The sequence below is a fragment of the Ahaetulla prasina genome, chromosome 2 (assembly GCF_028640845.1).
Source record: "Ahaetulla prasina isolate Xishuangbanna chromosome 2, ASM2864084v1, whole genome shotgun sequence".
Taxonomy (NCBI): domain Eukaryota; kingdom Metazoa; phylum Chordata; class Lepidosauria; order Squamata; family Colubridae; genus Ahaetulla; species Ahaetulla prasina.
Genome location: NC_080540.1, coordinates 131871655 through 131896717, shown reverse-complemented (window position 1 = coordinate 131896717; position 25063 = coordinate 131871655). Strand labels below are relative to the sequence as shown.

The following is a 25063-nucleotide window of genomic DNA, read 5'->3' as shown; positions in this document are numbered from 1 at the left end:
TAGTACGGATGATGTTACCAAGTTGGATAATGAAACATCTGCCAAAAAACCAACCAAGGTCAGAGACCCCTCCAAGGACACCCTCAGTACCTAAACACTTGGGCTGTACAGTAGATTTATGAGTCTGGAACCTGGCATATCTGGGATTCAGGAAGAACTTAAAACTATAAACTTCCAGAGACTGAAATTTGATAAAGATGCGAAAACACTAAAAAGTATTATTGTTATTTCCCAGATTTTGGAAGAAAAAAAATACTTTTGCGATAAACCTATTAGAAATCTGAAAACTGAATTATTTAAAAAACGGACAACTCACCCAAAATAATCTAATAAGTCTACCCATAGATATAGAGGAGCAGGGAGCTTTATTAATTTACATGCAATAATGCATTCATGAAATCTTCTCACTGAGAAACTAGATGCCTGCAGATTCAGAATGAGAGAAAATCCCACATGGGGGATTTCTGCCTCTATAAATGTTACATTTCTGAAATCCAACATCGGAGATGATCTTCTTCAACTTTTAAGACAAAGTTACATTAAATGAAGGTAATGAGTTTTCCAGATCTTGTGAATGAATGTATGTACTGTATATACATATGCTTGTGCGTGCGCACACACACACACACACATACACGCAAGTAATCACATAATCAAGAAGTACTGAAATGTGGTTAAACTGCGCCAAGGTGCTAAGGGCAGCCTAAACTTCTATATCAAAAAATGTCTCTCCCATGATGTTACTGGCCAAGGGATCCGCCCCCCCCCCCAGCTTTTTACTCTTTCTTGCAACATTCTTATGTGATGGGACCTTAGGGCCGATTCCTGCCTGCATGTCCATCATCTGATGGCTACAGCACATATTAAATTTTCATGCATTTGAACGACTTTCCAGAGCAATCAGTTAATGTGTTAAGTCATGCAAGATACAGACATGCTTAAAAAACAAACATAGGTAGAGAACAACCCCATGATAATGTCATGCTGTCATGTTAGAGAAACCTCTTAAATACTGCTATAATGACAGAGGCTACAGCTCAATACATATGTTCCCCAAGCTGGTATCCTCCAGACTTCACCCTCCCCAGGTTCAGTCAACTGATTCACACCAGGCAAATAAATGAGAACAGAATAGAACAAACATTCACCTACTAAATATTTTAGGTATTTGTTTATTTATTTATTGTATAAGATTGTCTTACTTGCTATTGGTGATTCTTGGTGGAGTGCGTCAAGAAAAAAATGTTAAAACAATAAAGCAAAAATAAATGCAACATAAATGTAACAGAACATAATCAAAATATAGCTGGGGCTGTGAAACTCTCCCTCTCACAATAGGATGAGTTCATCTTCAATATTGCTCCAATGCATAGGGGGGAAAAAAGGCAGTTCTTCAGAAGGGTCTACACCAGGGGTCTCTAACCTTGGCAACTTTAAGCCTGGCGGACTTCAACTCCCAGAATTCCTCAGCCAGCTTTGCTGGCTGGGAAATTCTGGGAGTTGAAGTCTGCCAGGCTTAAAGTTGCCAAGGTTAGAGACCCCTGGTCTACACCAATTCACCATGATGGCCAGCTCACCCAGGCCAACTCATCATGGGACAAGAGTTACACTAATATTGAAGAAATGGTGGAATAGAATCATTAAAGAAAGGCTGCAAAAGGAAGGATAAAATAAAATGTTAATGACAAAAATTTAAAAAAACCCATTTTAATTATTTTAAATAGTTAAATTGAATTGTTGAATTGTCCCATGGTGAGTTGTCCCACGGTGAGTTAGCATGGTGGATTGGCCATGGCAAGTTTTCCAGTTCCACTGTGTAAAGGAAACTCTCCTTCTCACAGTAGAATGGGTCCATCTCAGGGGTGAAATGTAAAATTTGTTACTACCGGTTCTGTGGGCATGGCTTGGGGGGGGGGTAATGTGACTGGTTGGGTGTGGCCAACTTTTTTTTTTTACTTTTAAAAGCATTTTTTTACAAGCTCTTTGGCCGAAGAGGTTGTAAAAAATGCTTTTAAAAGCCTGTGATGATCAGGCAACTCAGCTGGGATCGCGAGAGGAAAAAAAGCTTTTAAAGGGTTCTGACAATCCCAGCTGAGTTGCTTGATCACCAGAACCTTTTAAAAGCATTTTTTAATAACCTCTTTGGCCGAAAAGTTGTAAAAAATGCTTTTAAAAGGTTCTGGCAATCAGGCAACTCAACTGGGATCGCCAGAGGAACCTTTTAAAAGCTTTTTTTTACAACCTCTTCGGTAGAAAAAATGCTTTTAAAGGGTTCTGACAATCCCAGCTGAGCCGTGCTTTTTTCAGAGGCTTTTTAAAAAACTTTTAAAAGCATTTTTTCAGCCGAAGAAAAAATGCTTTTAAAAGTAAAAAATAAAAAATAAAACCTCTGATGCTCACGCCGCTCAGCTGGGGCAGGGGGAGCAGGGATTTTTGCTACCGGTTCTCCGAACCACCTGCCGCCATCACTACTGGATCGGGCGATCTGGTCCGAACCGGGAGCATTTCACCCCTGGTCCATCTGCTATATTGCTCTAATGCACAGCAAAAAAAAAAAAAAAAAAAGCCAGATCTTCAGAAGTGTAATAAGTTTGGGGCCACCTCAACCTCAGGGCGGGCGGTGGGGGTGGGTTTGCTTTTTAAAGGGCAGGCACAATAACAGAGAATGGACATCTCCTAAGTCCCATTAGATGCCACTGCTTCAAGAAAGAGGCCCAGAGAATGCCCATTGCCCACTCTGTGTGATCTCCTGGGATGTATGGAGGTAACAAGATATAGGTGGTTCCACCCCCAGCCATATTCCATGTAGAGTGTTCTAGGACAGGGGTCTCCAACCTTGTCAACTTTAAGACTTGTGGACTTCAACTCCCAGAATTCCTCAGCCGGCTTTGCTTCAGTTCTGGGAGTTGAAGTCCACAAGTCTTAAAGTTGACAAGGAACAAGAAAATAAAAACTAATGCAAACTAATATAAAGTAAGGAAGAAAAAGGAAAGGAAAAAAATCAAAGAAGAGGCAAAAAGAGAGATAAAAAGTTGAAGACAAATGGAAAAGAAAAAAAAGATACGAAGAAGTGGCTTCTGATATTTTCCCACAGCATTTGTAAGTACAATACACCTGCCTTTTCACTGTCACACATCCTGATTGCATAACCAATGCAGTCAGGTCTCCTGGCCATACATCAGCAATCCAGAAGTACATATTGTGCTTTTTATATGGAAGAAACACGCGTGTTTAACTGCTTGGTTAGACGTAGGATCCGATTACTTTTACCTAATTCTACAGGGGGCATGGGGTGGGGGGAGAAGAAACCCTACAGTTGAACGTTCTAACAGCTCTTCATATCCCTTTGAGTTACCTTGAAATCCGCAGTGTTAGATTAGAAAGTTGTTGGTAGTGCCAGAACACACAGTCCCAAGGGGCAGTGTGATGTAAGAGGGAAAGACTCAATGTTTATTCAAGTTTAGAAAATTAAAGGGACAGCGCCAAAAGCTTAACTGCAGTGTACTTCTCTCTCTCATTCTCTCTCTCTCTCCCCCTCCCTCCCTCCCTCTCTCTCTCTCTCTCTCTTTCCGCAGTTTACCTCGGATGCTGTGCTATTAGTGCTGCAGATCGGTGCTATATGAAGGGTGCTGGAAGGGTTACGATGCGTTCGGACTTTGCGGGCCCGCTGCTTTGACTTTCCGGATCTTGACGCGGGAGCTAACCTTGGTGCTGAAAGCGCTCCGGGCTCTGCGATCTTTCGAACCTTACCGAAGCTCCGGGGCTACTTGTTTCTTTAGCACTTTGCGACCTTGCCTCCCAAACCACCCGCCGTTTTTGTTTTTACCTTTGTTTCATTTCCACTTTTTCCTTTCCCGGATTAGGAGGGAAATGTAGCAGGCTCGAGCTGTACTTGCTTGCTGCATTGTGGTTTGGCCCGGAGCCGTTTGCTTTTGGTACTGAGTCTGACGCAAGAAAATTCATCTCAAAAAAAAAAAAAAAAAAAAAGGAATGGAGACTTACTGGGGATATCAGAGTGGGGCTGGGTGCCCTTACGCTTACTCGGAGCTGGGTGCCAATGAGTTTGGTATCCAAAATACCAATTACTATAATGAAGATATACTGCATAAGGTATGTACTGCATAAGGTATATCTGGGATTGGGGGCGGGAGAGAACATAGAGATGGAAATGGGATAATATTCTAGACATAAGTAAGTGGCACTTTTGAAAAGAGGGGATTAGTAAATGCTGATAAGTCAGTTTAAAGGGATTTTTATTTATTATACTGTACATATGATACTTTGCAAGTTGGTTGTACGGGACCAATAAACACTTGGCTTCCAAGAATTTGCAGGTCTCCTTAAGTATAGTTTAAGAGGAAAGAGAGAGGATGAGATCAGTATTGCTAAAAGAAATTGTGTTAATTGCAATTATACCTTTCCTTTTAACTTAAAAGGAAGGAAAGGAAGTTGAGACTAACTAACCTCATCAACTTGAACTCAGTCATGGTAGTTTAATTTCTCTGTTGTTTTCATGCAAGAAATTCTAATATAAACCTGCATGTTCTTGTTTTCCTAAATTAGTATTGTTGAGCCTCTTCTAAGTAATCTTAGTCTGTTGCTGTTGAGTTGTGTAAGATAGCGGCACAATATTATCTAAGAGAACTCTTAACTGTGAATGTAAATATATGCAGTGTTTGCAAGTCCTAGATAGTGAGCATGAGCGCTGAGTTTGATGGGATATTCATGCCAGGTTTTAGTTTTATTTATAGAATTCCATAAAGAACAGCTTTGCAAAAACAAAAACAAACAAAAAACCAAAAACCAACCCATTCATTTTGTCACCAAATCATGAAGAATAGTTCTGTTTTGGATCTACTGTATTGTAAACACAACACAGCTGTTGGATAACCATTAGGCCTTTGTTTATTTCCCAATTCTAATGTGGACAATTTGGGAAGCAAATACAAAGGAAGAGATTAAATGTAAAGAAAAATAGGATGTCAGGATGTCTTTGCGAATGGAATCTAATGTGATTTTTTTTGGGGAAACTTTCCAAGTGAGATATATTGTTCCATTCTGTAATTAAAGCCTTTTATGGAAAGCCATCATTAATCATATTATGGCAGTTTTAATTCTGTAGTATAAATTTTTAAGCAGAAGAGCAGCCAAATGGGAGTTTTAAATACAGAGCGGAAATCGAGGCCATACATGCTGGCTTTATATCTACAAATCCCCAAATTTGCTATACTAACCAAGGTATTGTATTTTTTAAAATATATCATTATGCAGTATAATGAACAGAATCTTCATGCAGATCTTCCCAATCAATATGTATAGTTAGAGACTGAGGAAGCTCAGGAACACCATGCTTGGGAACAGGAATAGAAACAGGAAACCCATCGTACCCATTTATGGTACATTCCCTATTTGAAGTAAACCAATAAATGCAGTTTTGTTTCTATTATTATCCCTGTATTTTGTAGATCCATTGCTTCCCTGGTTATGGTACCATATTGTAATCCTCAAACAGTGTATTCCAATCATTCTAAAAGTTCTGTCTTTTAAAGTAAGGCTTTGTTCATGCTAACTCCCTGTACTTGTTCAGCTGAGACCTACTTTGTCCCAAAGGTGCTTTTTCAAAAGAAAACTAGACTTTCTTTTGTTTTTCCTTGAAGTTGTTTCACTTCTCATCCAAGAAGCTTCTTCAGTTTTGACTGAATGGTGGGGAATGGAAAGATTTATATTCGTCGCAGAATCTTTCCATTCCCCACCATTCAGTCAGAACCAAAGAAAGCTTCTTGGATGGGAAGTGAAACGTCTTCAAGAAAAAAAACAAAGAAAGCCTAGTTGCCTCTCGAAAACAACCTGTGCACTTTTGAAACAACCACTACCTGGATGATGACTGAGAATCTTCACAGATATCTACTTTGTACTAGTTGTTATCACATGGACAACTTGTAGATCCATATGGATGAAATTTATCTATATGGAAAGAGTAGGTTGGGATAGATAATAAGAATCACTTTGTCTCCCAGTTAATTTGTAAGGTTCCTGGTTTGAAATGATGTCACTAGAGCAGCCTTCTTAAAATTCAAATTCATATCCTTCACATGAACTGATGACTTGGATCAGAACTCCCATCATTTTCAGGCAACGAATGATTGAATTCAGCCCATCTAGCTGCTCTTTTTAAAACCAAAGGTTTTAGTTCTTCATATTTCTAGATTTTTCTCTAGATGGCCATATTCTATAGCACCTTTAGTTTTTATCTTGCTATCAGACAAAACTATCCCATTTTAGCAATAACACTTAGCAACAGTACTTAGACTTATATGCTACTTCATAGTGCTTGACAGCCCTTTCTAAGTGGTTTACAAATGTCAGCATATTGTCACCAACAATCTGGATCCTCATTTTATCAACCTTGGAAGGATAGAAGGCTGAGTCGAGCTGGTCAGGATCGAACTCCTGGAAATGGGCAGAGTTTGTTTGCAATACTGCATTCTAACCACTGCACCACCATTGCTCTTAATTTTGAAAGTTTATACATTTAAAAAAACAGATAAAATACTTAAAAACACTTCATTAGCAAGTACACTTCTACAGACAGTCCAAAGTTTATGAATAAACTATGCTACAGCATGCTGAAAGTTAACAACTGATGGGAAACATCTCTGCAGTCACAGTTCTGCTGTTTATGAACTCTGAAAATTGTCATAATTTCAGAGTTAAGAAAATAAATTGAGAGCTATGTTACTGGGGATCTAATTCAGAGGATCTCAATCTAGTTCTCAATCTAATGCAGTCTTTTGATTTATGGTGAGCAAAGCAAATTTGAGTAAATGAATGTATGAATAAGTGATATTTTGAACCAAAATCAATATAACATGGAAGTTGTCATGAATTACTTGTAATTTAAAAAAAAATAATGAAGACATACCAGGAATTTGATATTTGGACTGAACTATGCACACAAAATATCCTGCCCAATTTCTCAAATTTTTATATGAACTTCAAGTCCCAGAATTGTCCGGCATGTCAATTGCTGACAATCCTGGGAACAGAATTTCATACATTTGAAAGCAGTAAGATTAGGGAAAGTTTTATACTAATGTTCCAATCTGATCTTCTTCTTGCTTTCAGAGCTTCTAGTGGCCATCTTGTGTCTCTACATCTCCCCAAGGGGCACATATTAGTTCAAGGAAGAGAAAGTTCAGGCTTTAAAAAGTGAGATAGTGTGAGGAAATAAAGCTGGGGTTGCTGTCTGCACTTTATAAAAGCAGCTGCAGCCAAGCAGAAACACTTTCTACCCCCGCTTCCTCATCTCTTTTCCCAAAGGGCCGTAAAAGTTTAGAGTCTCAGAAACGGAGAGGAGATGGTCTCATTTTGTAGACTCCCAGGGAAGGGAAAGCTAATACAGAGCGTATAGGAGTCTGTAGGAGAAAAGGCAGTAAAGAGAAGATAGAAGAAGCAGGTGAAGAAGTGGAAGGTGGAGCCTGAGCATTTACAACCATTACAGGCAAACAAGAGGATGGTCAGGTGGGAAACACTTCCACAGTGTTGCAGTAACACTATAGGCTGACTTCACTTGGAATCCTTTTCCATAAATCTGTAAGCCATTTGCCAAACTCCTAATGCCACATGGTTTTATCTTTTGTTGGTTTTAAGAGATGTCTTCCAAATTGGCAGAAAGCAAGATGCTTATGGATCACAGCCAGGTGTGCCAAACCTATATCTGTTGCTGTCTTGCTATTGTTTATGCCTCCCACAGCTTGACAAATGACAAAAATAAATCATAGAACTGAACATAGAAGGGATATGAATGTTTTACAACTTAGTATATCTCAGCATTCCTGGCTATTAAGATGTAAGCATACTCCTCAGCCAATTAAGGTACATCAGAAAGGGAAGAAGCAGAGGCCCTTAAGAAGTGATAGAAATACAAATACACAGTCCTTAATTAGTGAATCCTACATACACACACATCACACACACACACACACACACACACACACACACACACACATATATATATAAAATTTCTAGGAGAATGTTTGTGGCGGGTAACTAACTAACTCTTTCCTTGCTGGCAACAACTGGTGCCCCATTTGGCAGGACATAGGGGATTTCAAATTGGGGATGGATGAATTTCTGAGAATTACACATTTTGTGCTTAACAAATATTTGGCCTTAGCTGCCTTTCAAAATTTCCTTGAGTGAAACCTGTATCATCTTGGCTGATGGTGAAGCTTTGACTCCCAGCCATAATTTCTCCACAGAGCATATTTCACCTGAAAGCTGACAAAATTTAGAAACACCTTTCATTATAAACGTTTAATCATAAGCTTTACATTAGCTGTTTGTGATGTGGCTGGATGAAATGCATAATTTCATAGATTCTGACAATCCATGTGAAAAACTTGGCAGAATTTTAAATACAAACATATAAATTCAGGTAAAAATTAGGAAGAATTTCCTGATGAACCATTCAACAGGTTGCCTCACAATGTGGCCTGTTCCCCTTCACTGGAAGTTTTCTAACAGAGCTAGTTATCTGTCTTCTAAAAAGATATAAAAGATCCAGTTTCTAAAAGAGTCAGTTTGGTCTACTAGTTAAGGCACTGTTGGGACAGGGAGTGCTAGTCCTACCCTAGGAATGCAGGCTGGCTGCGTGATTTTGAGCCAGTCACTCTCTCAGCCCAGCTCATCTCAAAAAAATAGGAGAAAGAAGGAGTACTAGGTATTGTGCCTGTGAGTTATTTATAAAACATACTGAAGGTAGGTTTTAAAAATCTTATTTAAAAAATCTTCAACAGATCCTGCACTGAAAAAGAATTTGGCTTATTGACTTCTGATGTTCTTCCAAGCCTATGGTTCTATGATTAATTATTTTTAATCTGCCATTCTATGAGAAAGCTAGATGATAGATTAGCTAGATAGCTAGAATGGTATAGATAGCTAGATAGCTAGATAAGATAGGATAGATAAATAGATAGATAGATGATAGAAAGAAGATATAGTATCTTAGTGAGGTTAATGGGAGAGAGGAAGTCATGCATCAGATAGCAAATTCATCCTTTCCCAGCATGGTTATTGGTCATTGGGAATTGGAAATTGTAGTCTAGCACATTTTAAAGGCAGTGGCTTGTGTAAGAGCTTTATGGATAGTTTGGGGATGTACAACAATTTATTGATTTGATTTATCTGCCGGTAGTTATTGTGAGAGCAAAAAACCAGAGGCTGAAAGAGTTATGAGAAGGATCGTCTTCTACACTGAGAGACTGTTTATTAGAGTCTCTCCTGTCCAATTGTGATGCTTCACAGTTTTCTCATTTCTTCTCCCAACAAACTTGTCAATCTCAAATCCTCGTGTGCTTTTGACATTTGGTGAGAAGTTTACAAAAGTAAAATTGCCCTAGCATTTTTTAAAATTCTTTTCAGTTTTAGGATTCTGCTCCGTGATATTGATATAGGTGATCTTTTTCCTGCTGTTATTATAGTTTTGGGTTGGACTTTACAGAATATGGATTTGCTTTTCCCTGGGCAGCTTAAGATGAAGTCAGTCTCAAATCCATTCAATTCAATAAACGTAGTAAATGAGAGAATTGCTAGGCACTGGTTAATATCAGTAAGTGAAGCCTCCTTACTGATCTGTTTTTCCCCATCTCCACCATCCTTACTATTTTAAGAAATAAAAAGGTAAAATTATTTAAATTTTCTTTCTGAGTTAGCATTGTATGATTTATTGATCAATTTTTTAAAAACTGTCCATCACCCTCACAGATGGAAATTTGTAGAATGCCCAAAACCTTTGTGTTACTATCTTCACTTCTTTTTAAAGGAAAAATTATTGTTGAGCTGCAAGTTCAAAGATTGATCTAGGCTGTAGAAAATGGAATGACTATTGTTCAATGGAATTTAAGAAGTAAAGGGTTTTTTTTTCCCCCTTTGGATGTTTGTAGCCTATATCTGATAGCCTTGTATAAATAATATTGAAATTGCACAGGAACATTTTTCCTTTATCCTGCAATGACAGCAACACAATCCTGCAAGACGCAATGACCTGATTTTTATGGCCTGTAGTAGGGACATAAAATATAAATCAATCAAATATCAATCACTGGGATATTGGTAGGAACTAAGACCCTGCGATATGTAGTCCACTTCCCTGAACAATGAGAGGTTACAGTGAAAGAATGTATATATTCCATTTCTTTGATCTTTTTCTTCTTCTCAAATATACCGATTGAAGGTAATGAAGGGATACAGATTTGCGTCTCTGACCAAGTGGCAATCTTTCATCCTCAGCTGCTGGGGGCTTACACATCTCGAAATGCACCCAGTTCTTTGAGTATTTTTTTCACAGCTTTGCTAATATGCATTCCTTCATTTCCAAATCAGCAGAAAAATATTTCAGTGTAATTTCCACTTTCCCTACTGCCAGACTTTATTATGCTTCAGCCACTAGGCCAGGGAGTGGTTTTCTTCTGAAGCAGGGTGGGGAATGAAGGCCCTTTTATCAGGGGTGAAATCCAGCAGGTTCTGACAGGTTCTGGAGAACCGGTAGCAGAAATTTTGAGTAGTATGGAGAACCAGCAAATACCACCTCTGGCTGGCCCCAGAGTGGGGTGGGAATGGAGATTTTGCAGTATCCCTTCCCCCAGGAGTGGGAAGGGAATGGGGATTTTGCAATATCCTTCCCCTGCCATGCCCAACAAGCCACGCCCAACAAGCCATACCACACCCACCAAGCCACGCCCACAGAACTGGTAGTAAAAAAAATTGAATTCCACCACTGCCTTTTATGACTTATGGACTTCAACTCCCAGAAACCTATGCTGGCGCAGGAGTTCTGGGAACTGAAGTCCACAAGTCATAAAGGGACCATAGTTCCCCACCTCTGTTCTAACAGTTCAATGAGGGACATTTGCAGGCTGCAGTTGGTGAGATCCGCTGTTTCATTTTCTCGTCCACCCGATATCACCTTCAAGCAAGACAAATTGCCACCACTTACCATCCCTAACATGTTGTGGGACAGGACTGGGGAGTTCCAAACATTTCTGATCCCTTTCATTAAGTAGTTCAATCAACTTGATTGATCTTCTGGGAGATCAATAGACCTATGTAAAATAAAATAATAAACAAAATCAAAAACATAACCTTTCATACAAGGCACTGCTGGCATATAAAGCTTCATCTCATTAGGTATGTTTGCTGCCTCAAATTATTTATAAAAAAATAATGAAGTCAGGATAAAAGTTCTAAAACAAATAAACAAATAAAATTCCCTACAGAGACTCCTGACCAATTGTATATATTTTGGTGGACAGGGGTGTTTAATAGGACTATAGGGTCACTGGATGTAGTTCTACTCCAGTGGATTTTTTTTTACTGCCAGTTCTGTGGGCGTGGCTTGGTGGGCGTGGCTTAGTGGGCATGGCAGGGGAAGGATACTGCAAAATCCCCATTCCCTCCCCACTCCTGGGGGAAGGATACTGCAAAATCTCCACTCCCACCCCACTCTGGGGCCAGCCAGAGGTGGTATTTGCTGGTTCTCAGAACTACTCAAAATTTCCGCTCCCAGTTCTCCAGAACCTGTCAGAACCTGGATTTCACCCCTGTTCTACTCATGGAGGATCCGTCATTGTATGCAAAACTTCTTCGGGTCCATGTCTGAAAAACTATAGAATGCAGAACCCAAAGACTTAAATGAACATTAGAACAGCTCTCCAATAAACAAAGCAAATTATTTCATTTGTGTTAGGATAGAGCAAGAAATAAATGTACCACTTTTTTTAGCCATTTGGTTTTAATCTCTGGGTCAAATAAAACATTGCTGGAGCCTTTCAATTTAATAAAATGAAGCCATTTTGTTGGAAAGGTGGAAAGCAACAACAATCCAGTGAAGTGAAACCCATGTTATCATGCAATGGTATGTGAGAAGGACCTTGAGGTATGGGGGGAAAGCTACAGCAGGAGAATGATTAGATAAGAGGCAGCTTATAAAAACAGGAGGGATGTGAGCATAGCAAACATCTTCAAAGGGACCCTCCCAACTTTCTTGGGATGTGAAGGGAATGGGTGGAGAAATTTACTTTCAGATTGGCAAGATTTAGAAACAATGTAACCTTATAATAAAGTAGAATTAGTTCATCTGGGGGTGCTTCTTGTCTGTACTACCTCACAAAGCTGACAATAAGAGCTTGCTTACTTTTGCATAAATCCTCAAATTTGGATTGAGGCCGACAGTCTCGGTTACCCGCTCAGGGAAAAAGGAACAGGAAAGTCGTTTTGACTTAAATTAGTGTGGCTTAAATATTTCACCCTGAAAACCAATGACAGGCTGTTAGTTGCCTTTGGCACCAGTAGTGGGTTCCACCTACCTTCGCTACCAGATTGGAACTGTGAGCGCGCTTGTGCGCACTTGCTTCGCTTGCACGTGGCGCTTCTGCACATGCACAGAGCGTCCGTGATGATGTCCGGGCAGGTGGGCAAAGCCTCCCACCGCTGCCACTACCAGTTCGCCCGAACTAGGGCGAACCGGTAGAAACCCACCACTGCTTTGGCACAATGCACTACCTCTTTCCATTCTTTGTTGATTGTACAGTTGCACTGCTCTATCATATTAGGAGAGAGAGAGAGAAGGAGGGAGGGAGGGAGAGGGAGAGCACGAGCAGTTGCTCTGGAGAGTGGTCTTAAAGCTGCCATATCACCATTCCTCTTAGAAGACCTGTGGCTGAAAACTGAGAATTAAATGGTGGGGTGAGGCAAGCATTCTCACCAATAGCAAAATAAAAGATCCACAAACTGTATAATTAAAAGTATTACAAAAGAAAAGGCCCTAATTGTAGATAAATTAGCACTGAACTAAGGGGGCGGGGGGGAAATGACATAACTTTCAAGCAGAGCTAATGCTTGGGAATTACATAGATCTGACATTGTTTCTAAATTACTTCTAGAGCAGTGGTCACCAACTGGTGGTCTGTCGACCACTGGTGGTCTGCGAGAAAATTATGGTGGTCCGCAGAAAAATTATTTGCATTTTTTATATTGCACTAAATATTATTTATCTTTTTTAAAAAAATCATATTAGTGGTCCACGGGATTTAAAATTATGAATTTAGTGGTCCCTGAGGTCCGAAAGGTTGGTGACCCCTATTCTAGAGTTCCTTATGGAAGAATAAGGAAAACCTATGATTAGATGTTAAACAAATTTGATCTGCATATAGTCCAATTAAAGTGGAAAGTTGGTTAACAGTACAAATCTTGCTTTGAGTTCTTTAGACAAGCTTAAAGAGAAATATGTGAAAGATTTTAGTACTGGCATACTTCTAATTGATACAAGCACTGTAATACTTTATCTAGCATAGCAGAGAAAGAAGTAAATAAGGGAAAAACTGGGGGAATAGTTGGCATAACTAAATACAACCAACTTCAGAATTAGAAGCCACCCTCTCCCCACCCCCAGCAAAAAACTTGCACAAAAATAAAAGAACTATTGTAGGGAAACATAGCCAGATCAGAGTTAATGAACATTCCAGAATGGTTATTCTTTCCTTTTCCCTATCCTATTCAACCTATCCAATGTGAAAGCTAATTTTAGAACATTTCATTGAGAATATAAATCCAGGTAAGGGATATTATCATTTTATGCGCAAGATGGCGGCTCGCTAGGTGAACGGAGCCGCCAACGGGATGATCGACGCGGGATGGCATCGTCCAGACGGCTAGCCGAGCCGCCTATACCCCCCGGCCTGTTTTATCAGCTTCTCGGCAGCCGTTGGAGAGGTCTGCGGGCCTTTCCGGTGCCACGGCTGCCGAGAACGAGGCCGGGTGAGGGAGAGTGGCAAACGGCGGCCATTCCCTGTGTGCGTGGTGCGAGGTGAGGCCGCTGCCACGGATCATAGGCTTGTCGGCCCATCATGGCCTGTGGACTGTGACTGCTGTGATTGCTGAGCACTGGACTACCTCGGGTATGTTTACCTCCCCCCAGCCTGGTCTTTTCGGGATGAAGGGGGTTGAGAGTTTACCGGCTTTCCCACTGCCTTCCCTGCATGGAGGTGCTCTGAGGAGGTTTCTACCCCACTTATGCCATATTTGGGATCTACGGCCTATTACATCTTACCGGCCCTCCTCAGAGGTGCCTGGCCCGGTTTCTGGGAAAGGCCCTGGATCTGAGGAGTGGCCAGGCCTTTGGACTAACTCTGAATCTGAGGAGCGGCCAGGCCTTTGGACTAACTTTGAATGTGGGGCTTGCCTGGAGGATCTTCATCTTTGAACCATCTTAATGGAGGGAATTGGCATGGTGATTATTGGAGGTGTCCCGGCCTTTGTGGGCCGGTTTCTTCCACTATTATTGGTGCACTGTCATCTGCACTTACATGGCCTTTTGGGATCTTTGGCCAGGACTGTTCTTTGGAACTATGGTGGAAGGGACTTGGAGACCAATCTGAGATCTGCCGGAGGACGTACCCAAGAACAGCTGTAGACACTGCCGAGGGTGATAGAAGACCCACCCACCCACCTCGTTTTCCCCATGGATTTTAGGACTGGGCTATTTTTTCCATCTTTCCATCTTTAGCCTATTTATCAACATATATCAGCCACCATCGGACGATGGGTATCCATGTGAAGAAGAACTATGGACTAATACCTTGCCATCCTGGACAATTATCATCTCCCGGCGACTGCTATCCCCTAGCGAAATATTATTCTCACGATTCACCTATGTTATTCGGTACAGGAACTCTTGCGCCTGCGAGGTGCCCCCGCCTCGCAGGAATGGCCCGTTTTATTACCAAGGGCCGGCCTCAATGACGGATCTTGGGATCCACAGAGGTGGCATGCGAAGAGGAAGAGCCTTTGGGGTTTTTTAGATAGGGCATTTTTAAGGGGTGGGAGGGGTAGGACGGTGTTGGGGAACCCCGCCGGGTGGGGTATCAGTTCCTGCGCATGCTCGTGGCGGTGAGTTAATAGGTCCGAGGGCTTCGGGGGGAGTTCAGGTTCCATTGGTGGAGGGTGGTGCTATTTGCACGGTATGGGGGAGGGGCAGATTTGGCGGAAGCGGGGGCTCGGATCGTGTTAAGGGGGCGCGCGCTCGATGCTTGCAGGCGATCGCGCGCCCCGGGCCCCCAGACTTCTCCCGTTCCCCGGATGGTCAAGACCCTCAGAGCCTGGGCCTTCGGCTGATGTTGTGTAATGCACGGTCCGTGGCCAATAAGGCCCCCCTAATCTATGATCTTATTCAGGGGGGTGCTGCAGACTTTATAGGCATTACGGAGACCTGGTTGGGCGCAGAAGGGGGCGTGCCCCTGGTACAGATGTGCCCACCAGGTTTCCGTGCATTCCATCAGCCGAGAGCCCAGGGTAGGGGTGGGGGGGTGGCGGTTGTGATTAGAGAGAGTCTGGAGCCGAGGGAGACCACTGTACCTCAGATTGCCGGGTGTGAATCCCTCCTTGTGAAGTGGGGCCATAGATGTCAGATGGGCTTGCTGGTCGCGTACCTGGCTCCTTGCTACGTGACAGCTGCCCTGCCCGAGCTCCTGGAGGTGCTTGCTGGGGTGGCAGTTGAGACCCCCAGACTTCTAGTCATGGGGGACTTTAACTTGCCATCTTCCGGCTCGTCATCGACAGCAGCTCGGGAGTTCACGGCTTCCATGACGGCCTTGGACCTGACTCAAGTAGTTGATGGCCCTACCCACACTGGGGGTGGTACACTCGATCTGATTTTGTCTCTGGTCAGTGGTTGAGAGATCTGGACTTAAAGGAAATAGTCATCGAACCTTTGTCATGGTCAGATCACTCTCTCCTTCGCCTGGACTTTCTGACCGCCATTCAACACCGCAGGGAGACGGAGCCGATGCGTTGGTTCCGTCCCAGGCGCCTGATGGACCCAGAGAGGTTCCGGACGGGGCTTGGGCCATTCCCTGAGGGTCTGGCTCACGGCACGTCTGAGGAACTGGTTGCGGCCTGGGAACGGGCCGCGGCGGGGGCCTTAGATCGTGTTGTGCCTTTGCGGCCTCTGACCCGGCGCAGGTCCCAACCGGCTCCTTGGTTCTCCGAGGAGCTGAGAGGGATGAAGCGCCGGAGAAGACGCCTAGAGAGCTCTTGGAGGTCTAGCCGTTCAGAGGCTGATCGGACACTAGTGAAGTCCTATACTACGACTTACCTAGTGGCATTGAGGGAAGCGAGGCGTTGCTACGCCTCCTCCCTCATTGCGTCGGCAGATAACCGCCCAGCCGCCCTGTTTTGGGTGACTCGTTCCCTCCTTCACCAGGGGGAGCGAGATGACCCGCTGCAGGGACGTGCTGAGGAGTTTAACTGTTATCTATACGATAAAATCGTTCAGCTTCGGGATGGGTTGGACCAAAATTGCGGTGACTCAGGTGAGGCGCCGAGGTGGTCTTGGTGACATTGTCTGGGATGAGTTTGACCCTGTGGCTCCGAGGACATGGACAGGTTGTTGGGTAGGTTGAATGCCACCACGTGTTTACTGGACCCGTGCCTCCTGGCTGGTGCTGGCCACTCAGGAGGTGACACGAGGCTGGCTCAGGCGATTACGACTGCTTCTTTGGTGGAGGTGTCTTTCCGGCCGCCTTGAAAGAGGCGGTGGTGAGGCCCTCCTTAAGAAGCCTTCGCTGGACCCGGCTGTTTTAGGTAATTATCGTCCGGTCTCCAACCTTCGCTTCGCGGCGAAGGTTGTAGAGAGTATGGTGGCATATCAGTTTCCCTTACACCTGGATGAAACTGTCTATCTAGACCCGTTCCAGTCCGGTTTTCGGCCCGGTTACAGCACGGAGACGGCTTTGGTCGCGTTGGTGGATGATCTCTGGAGGGCCAGGGATAGGGGTTGTTCCTCTGCCCTGGTCCTATTAGACCTCTCAGCGGCTTTCGATACCATCGACCATGGTATCCTGCTGCGCCGGTTGGAGGGATTGGGAGTGGGAGGCACCGTTTATCGGTGGTCCTCCTCCTATCTCTCCGACCGGTCGCAGTCGGTGTTGACAGGGGGGCAGAGGTCGGCCCCGAGGCGCCTCACTTGTGGGGTGCCGCAGGGGTCGATCCTCTCGCCCCTTCTGTTCAACATCTATATGAAGCCGCTGGGTGAGATCATCAGTGGTTTCGGCGTGGGGGACCAGCTGTATGCGGATGACACCCAGCTGTACTTTTCCACGCCGGACCACCCCAACGAAGCTATCGAAGTGCTGTCCCGGTGTCTGGAGGCCGTACGGGTCTGGATGGGGAGAAACAGGCTCAAGCTCAATCCCTCCAAGACAGAGTGGCTGTGGATGCCGGCATCCCGGTACAGTCAGCTAAATCCGCGGCTGACCATCGGTGGCGAGTCATTGGCCCCGATGGAGAGGGTGCGCAACTTAGGCGTCCTCCTGGATGAACGGCTGTCTCTAGAAGATCATTTGACGGCCGTCTCCAGGAGAGCGTTCTACCAGGTTTGCCTGGTGCGCCAGTTGCGCCCCTTTCTGGACCGGGATGCCCTATGCACGGTCACTCACGCACTCGTGACGTCTCGCCTGGATTACTGCAATGCTCTCTACATGGGGCTCCCCTTGAAGGGCATCCGGAGGCTACAGTTAGTCCAGAATGCGGCTGCGGGTGGTAGAGGAGCCCTCGTGGCCCCCGCATACCCCCCACCCTGCGCAGACTGCACTGGCTCCCTGTGGCCTCCCGGGTGCGCTTCAAGGTTTTGGTGACCACCTTTAAAGCGCTCCATGGCATAGGGCCGGGTTATCTACGGGACCGCCTACTGCTACCGAATACCTCTCACCGACCCATGCGCCTCACAGAGAGGGACTCCTCAGGGTGCCGTCAGCGAGGCAATGTCGTCTGGCGGCGCCCAGGAAGGGCCTTCTCTGTGGGGGCTCCCACCCTCTGGAACGAACTACCCCCAGGACTTCGTCAGCTTCCGGACCTTCGGACCTTCCGCCGCGAGCTTAAAACATACTTATTTAATTGCGCGGGACTGAGCTAGATTTTAATTTACGGTTTTTAAATTGGGTTTTATTTTCATATTTTTAATTTAGGCTTTTAGAATAAGTTTTTTAACTGTTTTTAGATTGTATTTACCTGTTTTTTAAATGCCTGTAAACCGCCCTGAGTCCTTTGGGAGACAGGGCGGTATATAAATTTAAACAATAAATAAATAAATAAATAAACAGGGAGATGAACGATATCAAGCTGCATTGTGACATATTTTACAACAGTGAGCCTATATTAAGTTCCATTTTATTCTGGCAGTCAAGTGTCCTATTCAGGTGGGATATTCACTTACCTTCGCTACCAGTTCGCAAATGTGAGCGCAGACTCCACCTTTCCACATGCGTAGGATCTCCTGAGCATCCGCAGAGCATCAAAAATGGGACATGATGGGCGGAGCCTCCCGCAGCCACCGCTACCTGTTCACCCGAAACTGGAGAGAACCGGCCAGGGGTGAAATGCTCCCGGTTCGCGCGATCCGGTAGCGATGGGAGCAGGTAGTTCGGAGAACCGGTAGCAAAAATCCCTGCCTCCCCCACTGCCCACGCCTCGCTGTTCCTCTTCTCTGTCCCTGAAGCGCTCGGTAGTGATATAGCTTCAAACGGCCTTAAGTGACTGCTGCGGCACTTCAAAGGGCAGCACCACAGCTGATCAGCGCTGTAGGCAGCTAGTAGACCGGTGCCTCTATTTTTAAAGAAGGTAGACCGGTGCCTGCCAAAAAAAGGCACTTGGTAATCCAGTGCCTCTCAGTAAAACGCAATTGGTAGACCGGGGCCTCTATTTTTAAAGAAGGTAGACCGGTGCCTCCCAAGTTTTATATACTTTATTATTTTTATTATTTATTATTATTGACCATGCCCATTCAGTCACCTGACCACCAAGCCACACCCACCAATTAAGCCACGCCTACAGAGCCGGTAGGGAAAAAATTTAGATTTCACCCCTGGAACCAGCTGAATACCACCACTGGAAACCAACTGATTCTTCTGATTGGACAGTGATTCAGTTGCCTTTTTGCATTTTGTCAGTTATTCTGAGGTAACAGTACTTCCCCACAGGTACATTGAAATAGATTAATAGCTAACCTTGGCTAAGTGGAAAATAGGGAAAGGCCTCCATCAGATTGCAAATTAGCCTTCCTATAGATCCCCGAAGGAAAAGGGAGTGAATATCCTGTAAGGAAAGCGTAAGCCGTAAAGTCATATTGGAAAAGCTTAGTAGAATTAATAATGTATAGCAGTTTCCTTTTGTAGGAGAGTCGTCCTGTATGAGCCAATCAAACGACACAAGAGTTATTCTGTGAGCATGATGGGTGGTCTCTAAATTTTATATCTATATCTAAAAATCAGTATTGCGTAACTAAGGATCAGATTACAGGATGCTCAAGTTTCCCGGCTATTTTGAGGGCGGAGGAATTCTGCCTTGAAAAATGGAATGGCAGACAACATGTAACAATATGCATGTCAAAACTGACTGCTACCTTTTAAAACGGACAGCAGTTCAAATAACCAGGCAACTCCCTGACTCCAATTTTCAGGAAAGACATTCTGAGTGCACTTGGCTTGTAATAGGATTATCCAACCCACCCATTTCCTACCAGACTGTGCAGATATTTGGAATCAAAGAGTAACCTATGAACAGAATGCAGGTGAGCATGCAGTGGGGCCGGTAGGAGAACCTTGCAAGCAACCCACCCCAGTTTTCCCAGGAACTCATCAGCTGCCCTCCATGTCTGCCATACAATCTCAGGAAAAGAAATGTCTGATTTAAGATGTTCCTCAGAGGTGCTCTATACATGGCCACATATACTCTGGATCACATTTTACGCTATATTTGGAACCCTGCCCAGTTCTAATAGAGTAATACCGGTCAGTTTCATAAATATTTGATTTTTAAATCCATTCATTGGCTTATTTTCAAGTTAAAGCTGCACTAACTCTGGTATGCAATTTTCCCCCCTTCTCTGTGTATTTTTGTATGTAACTTTCTCCAATGCAAGGACTGTTAATTTCAGTTTTTTAACTGAGGATTGCATCCCAAGATTTAGTGCACGAAGTAAGAGATTAGACCTGTTAGGTCTCTTCCAACTGTACAAACAGTATTCATTTGGAAAGTTGTGATGAGTAAAGCTGTACAAAGCATTCAAAAGACATACTCTGCAAAGAGGTGTTAATAAGAATGGAAGACTTGCCTAGGCTTTCAAGACTATTCCTCATTGTCCAAATATCTCTTGTGTGTTTGCTCTTAAATGACTCTATCCAGTGTTCAAATAGAGACAGGAATCAGATGGGACACCACAAGGGTCCTGTATTCTTCTAAAAATGGTAAAGGTAAATGTTTCCCCTGTCCAGTCATGTCTGACTTTAGAGGTCAATGTTTATCTTAATTTCTTAGTGAGAGAGCCAATGTTATCTGAAGATGCTTCTGTGGTCATGTGGCCGGCATGACTATACACCAGTGGTGGGTTGCTACTGGTTCGCCCTGGATCGGGTGAACTGGTAGTGGCAGCGGCATGAGACTCCACCCACCCACCCAGATGTCTCTGCACATGCGCAGAAGCATCGCACAAGCGTGCACCCATGTCCACGAGCGAACCGGTAGCAATGGGATTTGAATCCTACTACTGCTACACATTGAGGCACATGGAACACTGTTACTTTCCCACCAAAGTGGTACTTATTTATCTACTTGCAATTGCATGCTTTCAAAATCGCTAGGTTGGCAGGAGCTGGGGCAAGGACAGGAACTCACCTTATAAAGTGGTGCTTGGGCCTCAAACAGCCATCCTTCCAGTCGACAAGCCCAGTGTCTGAACCGCTAGGCCAACACATCCCTATTCTAGACCTTTATTAATGATTTAGATGAAAAAGTGGAGAGAAAACTTGCTGCTAGCTAGACAAACATTAGAGAAAGTGTGTTTGCTTTAAATGGAGCTTGAAAAGACCTTTTTCAGAGCTCTTACTGAATCTGAGAAAGATAGGCCATGAGATTCTTCTCTTCTAATATTTCCAATAACAGCAAGCAACTAGACTGTTTCTGTTGTTGGTGGTCAACCATGACAATGTAACACGGTTGGACATCTCCCTAGTCTTAAAGTGGATGGAAGCTGCTGGAGATCTATTTCCCATCTCTGTGAACACTGGGAAGCTTAATCAGGGTGAATTGAATCATCCAGTAACAGTGATTTGGCATCAAACCAGAAATGATATCAACCTGCTCAGTTGTGCCCTAATCTTGGCCACTTTATAGGCAAGTGCTCTCCATGTCATCTCTAATAGCAACCGCTTGCTGAAATGAATGTCTCCAGAGAAGAACTTCTGTCCTGAGATTTTGGCTCTCCTTCCAGCTGAACACAACCTCTAGTTCTGCTGGCTAGCCAGCGACAGGAATTTAATTTCCAAAACAAATAGAGGACAATTTCTGATTTGCATCAGAAGCTGGGAATGCATATGAGTCCCTGCCATGTTCAGGCTTTAGCTAAAGCCCTGCTTTGTTCTCCGGCTAGTCAACATACAGCATCTGAGAACAGACAGTCTCTATTAGTGATTAATTCAAGAGGCAGAAACTCATTGTGGGTTTTAGATGAGGCAACACCTGGAACCAGCTCAGTCAGTGAATCCTTTGCTTTTGCTATCACAGCAGAAGAAGGTGCAAAGAACACAGCTAATCCACTTAATGTAATTACACTAATGGTTGATATGTGTCCAGTCACCATTTCTGTTCTGTGGAACTGCAAGGGTTGCTAAACCCATATCAGATTAGCAGATTAAAAGAATTGGAAGGGACGTTGTAGGTCATCTAGTCCACCCACCCACCCAAGCAGGAGACCCTGCACCATTTCTGACAGGTCCAGTGTCTTCTTGAAAGCTTCCAGTGATGAAGCTCCCACAACTTCTGAAGGCAAGCTGTTCCGTTGGTTGATTGTTCTCACTGTCAGAAAATTTCTCCTTATTTCTAGGTTGAATCTTTCCTTGATCACTCTCCATCCATTATTCCTTGTCTGGCCTCCAGGTGTTTTGGAAAATAGGTTGATCCCCTCATCTCTGTGACAGCCCCTCAAATATTGGGACACTGCTATCATGTCTCCCCTGGTGCTTCTCTTCACTAGATTAGCCATGTCCCGTTCCTGTAACCATTCTTCATATGTTTTAGCCTCCAGTCCCTTAATCATCTTTGTTGCTCTTGTTTGCACTCTTTCTAGAGTCTCAACATCATTTTTATAGTGTGCTGACCAAAACTGGATGCAGTATTCTATGTGTGGTCTTACTAAGGCTTTATAGAGTGGTATTAGTACCTCATTTGATCTTGATTGTATCTCTCTGTTAATGCAATTTAGGATTGCATTGGCTTTTTTGGCTGCTGCTGCACACTGTTGGCTCACATTTAATTGGTTGTCCACTAAAACTCCAAGATCCCTCTCACAGTTATTGCTATTGAGTCTGGTTTCACCCAGTCTATATCTGTATTTTTGGCTTTTCTTGCCTAAGTGCAAGATATAAGTTTTGATACTAACATTAATCTTGGTGAGAGCATGTATCTGGGCCAAATTATTAGGTTTATTGGTGACTCAGGCCGAGGTTCTAAACTTTTCTGGAGGAAAACTCCTGCCCTCTGTGTATAAGTATTTCCTCAATATTTCTGAAAATTAATGGTGTTGCTTGATGTTTAGGAAATACAGGTAGTTCTCAACTTACTACCACAATTGAGCCTAAAATTTCTGTTCTTAAGTGAGGCATTTTTTAAGTGAGTTTAGCCCCATTTTATGACCTTTCTTACCACAGTTGTTAGGTGAATCACTGCCATTGATAAATTAGTTACCTGGTTGTTAAATGAATCTGATTTCCTCATTAACTTTGCTTCACAAAAAGTGATCACATGACCTTGGGACCCAGCAACCGTCAGTGCCAAGCATCTGAATTTTGATCACATGATCATGGGGATACTGCAAAGGTCGTAACTGTGAAAAATGGTCATGTCACTTTTTAGTGCCATTGTAACTTTGAATGGTCACCAAATGAACTGCTGTAAGTTGAGGACTACCTGTATAGCATTAAAAGCCTTTTCCCTGCCATATTAATCCTTTAAGCACTACAAAGTACAGTATAAACAATAATGGCTAGTTGAAGTCCAAACATCTTAAAGTATCTGAGGTTGACAAAGACTACTCTAAGCTGCTAAACCCTAAAAGACTTTCTGGAAAAGTGAGATTCTAACTCTTCTTCAGAAAGCTGTAGGAGCTCATGCCCTCACATGCCCAGCCTTCTCATGCTGGTTCCAGGCTCTTCGTCTTTAAGGGTTTTGGATTAGTTCTTCTCATGGGCATTTCATTCGCACTCCTCTTTATGATAACAAAGCCACTCTTGTCTTCTCGCCTTGGGGAAACTTTTCCGCTGCCTGTTTTTTATTATTATTATTATTATTATTATTATTTTGTCGAGTACTTATTAGATAATATATATAAGTATAAGCATGAATTGAATACATAAAGGGAATACAATTAAAGGGAATATTAGGACAGGAATGGTAGGCATGCTGGTGCTCTTATGCACGCCCCTTACAGACCTCTTAGGAATGGGATGAGGTCAACAGTAGCGAGTCTTAGGTTAAAGTTTTTGGGGTTTTGGGATGAGACCACAGAGTCTGGTAGTGCATTCCAGGCATTACCAACTCTGTTACTGAAGTCATATTTTCTGAAATCGAGTTTGGAGTGGTTCACTTTAAGTTTGTATCTACTTTGTGCTCGTGTATTGTTGTGGTTGAAACTGAAGTAGTCATTGACAGGTAGGACATTGTAGCAGATGATTTTATGAGCCTGTTCCCAAGAGCCAGTCCCTTTCTGTGGATTTCTCCCCACAGGGAGAGGGGGGGGGAAAGGGACCTTTAAGCCTCCTGGGCCAAAAGACCCACTAACTTTCTACTAACCACTTTTACAGCTTTTGGTGCAGACATTTTGCCTTATAGCACATATCCTCTTGGTTGGTTGGAAGGAACTCAGCAATCCGCTGAAATAAGAACAAGAACCAAATACTGCTGGCCTCACAGCAGAACCAGTAGAAGAAATCTATAGCTTTTATTTCCGTCCGCTACAACTGATGGGGGAAAAAAAAGACCTAAGCAAGGATGTTTACCTGCCAGGTTACTCAGATACTAATCTTTACCTGCAGTATTTTTATTTATTAGATTTTTATTTATTAGATTTTATAGATAGTATCGCTTAGGTACTCAGCTGGATTTAAATAGTCGGTGCACTTGAATAAATCCTGGGGCTATTGGCAAGATTAACAATCCAGGGGGAGGAGCAAAACCAGGGGATTTCCAAAGGGTTGACCAACAAAACATATTACACAAACCCAAGGGTGGCTTGACTGGGGAATTGTGGACGTTGTAGTCCAGGAGACTTTGGCTTAACACTAAAAGTCACTGAAGATGGCTCTGGACTGCCATTCCACTTAGGTCAAAAGGATGGGCTTTATTTTATCGCCTCTCTGCAGTAATGTAAGTGATGCCGAAGGGTTGCAGTCTTCTATTGGAGCATCTGGAACAGGAGGACAGAGAGGTTCTGAATCCTTTTTTCCCCCCAGTTCCTATAATGAGAACTTCTCAGGAGTAGCTTGATTGTCTTCTTTTCATGTGTTAGCGTAGATAGGTTGGTCATTTAAGGTAGAAAATCTGAAGGACGCATAATCAACCTTTTCTGTCTTTTCAGAAACCTAGAAGGTTAACATATAGCACGTGTTACTAGATACTAGAGTGATCAAAAATATTTGAAAAGGGGTCAGAAAAATGCATATCTGTGGTTTGCCAACAGGCTTTTTCCTTAACTATCGTTGACCAGGTTAAGGTCAAGCAGCTAGGATTTACATGTCTGGCTAGATTCATACAACACATAATAACATGAATTATGCAACTACACTTCAGATTAATAGGTTCTGTAAAGCCAGTCATAAACACCTGTTCTGTAAGATTTTACGTTTTAATGTTTTCACTGTGTTAGATAGTGAGGGAGGTTCTTCCAGAATAGGATATCTTCTTCCAATTACACATTTAGAAGTCATAACTCTAAGCACCCCACTCCATTACCCTTCCATTA

General features: G+C 43.3%; 1 protein-coding gene across 3 annotated transcripts in view; it reads right to left on the bottom strand.

Annotated features, from left to right (window-relative positions):
* Positions 1-24094: 24094 nt before the first annotated feature.
* CD300LF (CD300 molecule like family member f) overlaps positions 24095-25063 on the bottom strand; it is a 117449-nt gene continuing 116480 nt past the window's right edge. For all 3 annotated transcript variants that reach the window (XM_058165552.1, XM_058165551.1, XM_058165553.1), the window contains one exon: positions 24095-24683. In XM_058165552.1, the coding sequence (XP_058021535.1) occupies positions 24600-24683 (84 nt within the window). In that variant the 3' untranslated portion in view covers positions 24095-24599. The remainder of the gene's footprint in view (positions 24684-25063) is intronic.